The sequence below is a fragment of the Penaeus chinensis genome, chromosome 12 (assembly GCF_019202785.1).
Source record: "Penaeus chinensis breed Huanghai No. 1 chromosome 12, ASM1920278v2, whole genome shotgun sequence".
In the NCBI taxonomy this organism is placed as follows: Eukaryota; Metazoa; Arthropoda; class Malacostraca; order Decapoda; family Penaeidae; genus Penaeus; species Penaeus chinensis.
In genome coordinates this window covers 28028920-28033145 of record NC_061830.1, presented here as the reverse complement: position 1 = coordinate 28033145, position 4226 = coordinate 28028920, and the positions used below count along the sequence as shown (strand labels likewise).

The 4226-nt window shown below is 36.3% G+C and overlaps 1 protein-coding gene across 4 annotated transcripts in view; it reads left to right on the top strand.

The window, feature by feature from the left end:
• The window catches only part of LOC125031119 (PRELI domain-containing protein 1, mitochondrial-like), a 13264-nt gene extending 9684 nt beyond the window's left edge, over positions 1–3580 (top strand). For all 4 annotated transcript variants that reach the window (XM_047621630.1, XM_047621633.1, XM_047621631.1 and 1 more), the window contains 4 exons: positions 1–126; positions 277–396; positions 1441–1586; positions 1790–3580. The exon at positions 1–126 is cut by the window's left edge and continues 82 nt beyond it. In XM_047621630.1, the coding sequence (XP_047477586.1) occupies positions 1–126; positions 277–396; positions 1441–1586; positions 1790–1889 (492 nt within the window). In that variant the 3' untranslated portion in view covers positions 1890–3580. The remainder of the gene's footprint in view (positions 127–276; positions 397–1440; positions 1587–1789) is intronic.
• Positions 3581–4226: the final 646 nt, after the last annotated feature.

Below are 4226 nucleotides of genomic sequence, written 5' to 3'. Positions count from 1 at the left end.
AACCGCATGCCCAAGTGGGGAGAACGTTTAATAAATACTCGAAATGTCAGTGTCATTGAAGAATCAATAGTGGATCCAGAAAAGAAAGAGATATGTACTTATACCAGGAATGTTGGACTGACAAAGGTAAGTTGTATGTTTCGTCTACCATTATGAATACACTGTACTAGCTTTATGTTAAGAAATCATGGTTAAATACCTATATTTTGTATAATGATAGCCTTATTATTTCTTTAATTCATGTTGTTTTTCCTTTTATCTTCTTTATGAGTAAAGGTGATGACCTGTGTCGAAAAAGTAGTTTACAAACCTTGCCCCGAGAATTCGCAGTGGACTGTGGCAGAAAGAAAAGCTTGGATTGACTCAAAAATATTTGGCTTAGGATATGCAATTCAGGTATGTTTGGAGGAGTTATTGTAAACTTTCCATGTAACATAGTTTACTTTAGCATTGATATGTAATCTATTACACGCATGAAGAGAGCAGGAAATATGAAGTGAGACGTTTGGGGGAAATTCGTTTCATGATGTTGTTACTTTACAATTCCAGGATGGATTTTAGATTTACACTTTGTCTGTAATAATATGCCTATTCAACATTTGTAAATATTTTTCACCCATAACATTCAAATATCACCAAGTGTGTGCTATTCTTGCTGGCTACACTTGCAAACGCAAAACCCCATCTGTGTATAAATGCTTATAATCATACAATAATACATGCATACATTATCTAGCTATCTGTCTAATGTCTATATGCTGTTTATGTGTGGTATCTGGTGGGGTATGTGGTGTAGTATGTGTGGTGTGGTGTAGTGTAGTGTAGTGTAGTGTGGTGTGTAGTGTAGTGTGGTGTGTAGTGTGGTGTGGTATGGTGTGGTGTGTGGTGTGGTGTAGTGTAGTGTAGTGTAGTGTAGTGTAGTGTAGTGTAGTGTAGTGTAGTGTGGTGTGGTGTAGTGTGGTGTGGTGTGGTGTAGTGTGGTGTAGTGTGGTGTAGTGTGGTGTAGTGTGGTGTAGTGTGGTGTAGTGTGGTGTAGTGTGGTGTAGTGTGGTGTAGTGTGGTGTAGTGTGGTGTGTGGTGTGGTGTGGTGTGGTGTGGTGTGGTGTAGTGTGGTGTAGTGTGGTGTAGTGTGGTGTAGTGTGGTGTAGTGTAGTGTAGTGTAGTGTAGTGTGGTGTGGTGTGGTGTGGTGTGGTGTGGTGTGGTGTGGTGTGGTGTGGTGTGGTGTGGTGTGTAGTGTAGTGTAGTGTAGTGTAGTGTAGTGTAGACTGAGACTCTGAGACTCTGAGACTCTGAGACTCTGAGACTCTGAGACTCTGAGACTCTGAGACTCTGAGACTCTGAGACTCTGAGACTCTGAGACTCTGAGACTCTGAGACTCTGAGGCAGGCAGACAGACAGACATTAAACAAAATTAACAAAAAAAACCCTTTATCTTCTAGAAATTTGGACTGGAACGCTACAAGAAGAACATTCAGAAGACCAACTTGGGTTTCAGCTTTGCCTTGAATAGATTATTCCCTGTTATTGATACTCCAGCAGAAAGCAGCCATATCCACCACCTTACGTTGGAAGAGAGAAAACAGAGGTATGTTACAAAGTTGGCTTGGTTTGGTGTTATGTCCAAGAAATAAATATTTCAAGCAATAATTGGAATTGGTAATTAATAGTTGTATGTTTTACAGTAGATGAAATATTTGTTTAAAGGTTGGTCATACTAAGAATACATTCATGTTTTCAGTTGTTGTTTTCTTTGGATAGAGTTCTCATTATTTGCTTTTTTATGAACAGGTTGAAAGATGCGGCTCGAGAAACAGCAAAGAGGGCCAAGGAGTTAGCTCAGGAGAAGGCTGGGCCAATTTATGCTGCCTGTGAAGGTGTGCGGAGCTGAAAGTGAAAGTCTGTAGTCTGAATCATAATAAAAGAGCTATATATTTCATGTATTCCATCATGAATATGAAGGTTATTTTAGATAGGGAGCCACCGGTGCTACTACTTTGTGCTTTGGAGTTTCTGGTATTGGATGATAGGATTGATTGTATAGTTTCATTATGTTTCTATTATATCATTGAAAACTATGGGAGATGTATTATGGAACATGAACATTGTTTTCAGTTTATTACTTTTTAAATTATTTTTTTTATTCCCCTTTTCATAAGCCTGTCATTTATAATAAAGAAACTTTGTTCCAAAGATTTGATATACAAGAGAAATTCAGTTATTTCACTTTACAACTTCAGTAGTAAAGTGTTCCCAATAGTAAAGTGTATTTTCTTTACAAAGTTAAATAATGTCAGTAATTCTAAATCATGCCGTTTTTTTATATATACTGTGTACTGACTTGGTGAAAATGAATTGGTGTGGGAGTAGTTGCTGATTTCTTGAAAACTTAAAATTTAGGGGAATTCTTTTGATTTGAAAATAATACCCACTAGGAACCTGTCACTAACAATTTTTGAAGTCTTGCTAGTTCCTATGACAGCGCATATGTTGGGTAACAAGGTAGCATGTGAAAAGAAAGAAGCCTACAAATGACCTGAATTATATAATTGCTTCTGTACAGTGTATATCATAGTTTCCAGGGATACTGATGAATCTGCATTATCATTCCCATTGAACATCAAATGAATCATGTAATGTCCTTGTATATATTCATATAAAACTTTCCCCAAGTCTTGCATTCATAGGTGTCTATTCCTTGGAAAGGGCCAAGCACTTGGATAGTTGGTAATATTCCGTCCGGAGGAATGTGGGACTTCAAAGCTTGTTTGTCCTCGTGGGAAATGTGTACTGATGAGAAGTGGTGAAAAGTTATATTTTCATTCATTCCATGCATGTTCCTTTCAGGTATTGGTTTATTCTCATTCATATTCAAGGTTTTGAAATAACATTCTCACTCCTTCGCAGATTATGAATAGGTCCATATCACTTACAGGAAGCTCTTACAGTTCAGTTCTGTTTTGTGCTGTAAGTCTGTGTGAACCTTTTTATCTATGTTGACATGTGAATGAAGTCACTGACCAAGGGAATGTATATAGTGATAACCAGTTCTATATTCTTTGCTTCAAGAGGATACAAAGTCTTTGCATAGGATGATTTTTAAATCCTTCGGGCAAGGGAGAGGACAGGGTAAGCCATACAGGCAACACACTCGCCTGAGTGAGATAAGTGTGGAATACTACTCTTTCTCACACAATACATCATTCCGAATATTGATACAAAGGAAGGGTGTAGGAAACCTTATCTTTGAGTTGTCTTTGTTCTAGATTGACCTTCACATTATTTTGTGGGTGAATTGAACACCACTTTGTCTAGGTCTTTGTTACATTTTACAAATTTTAGTTGTTGGATGATTAGTAATGTATTTTTTTTTTTGTGATATAGAGTTTGTGTTCTTGGTAATTTCTTCTTTGTTGTTTCCTGTTTGAGAAAAAAAATAACATTAGCTGTACATTATCAGTCTTCTTAAAAAACAAAAACAAAAAAATATCCAGATAGGAGATCCGTATAACATTTTCAAATAGTAATCAAATTAGTTATATTACCCCTGATAAGAACATAAATATATTTAGGAAAATTGAACTCAATTTTTTTTCTGACACTTCCTTAACCCAACCACCACAGATTTATGTTCTGTCCCCTGTAGTTTCTTGTGAATTTTCTTACATACAGATGGCTCCACATGTGCTCAGCCGGCAAGGAGTTTATCAGTAGGCCCTAGTGACCAATCCTGATTTCCCCATCCCTTGAATTGGTGGGAAAATGTGTTTTTCCTTTTAATGTAATTCATATAAATACTGTTGTTATTGTTATTGATGTTATGATTACTTAATTGTTATTAAAATCTTGGTAACATTTAAGACAATGAAATAGTACAGAAAGTCAAGGAAAAGGGTAAACAGGTGAGATAGGTAGGACTAATAACTGACATCTTGATAATTAAGCAGTTGTAGAGCCATCTATGTGTAAATACAATAAATAAACTTGTATTACAGTGGGCAAGGCATATCTTCTTGCCATCCATGCCTATTGGGTTAACAAAACCCTTTACTTTACATTTTTACCTCTTTTGATTGAAGATTTTGTACACTGTATGTATGAAGAAGTAATATCCAAGCACTGATATTATATTTCAGTTTGTTACAGGAATATCTCTCCATCAATGCAATATAAAGATTCATTCCAAGGTGTTTAGAAGACCAATATATGTTTACAGATGAAGGATGTT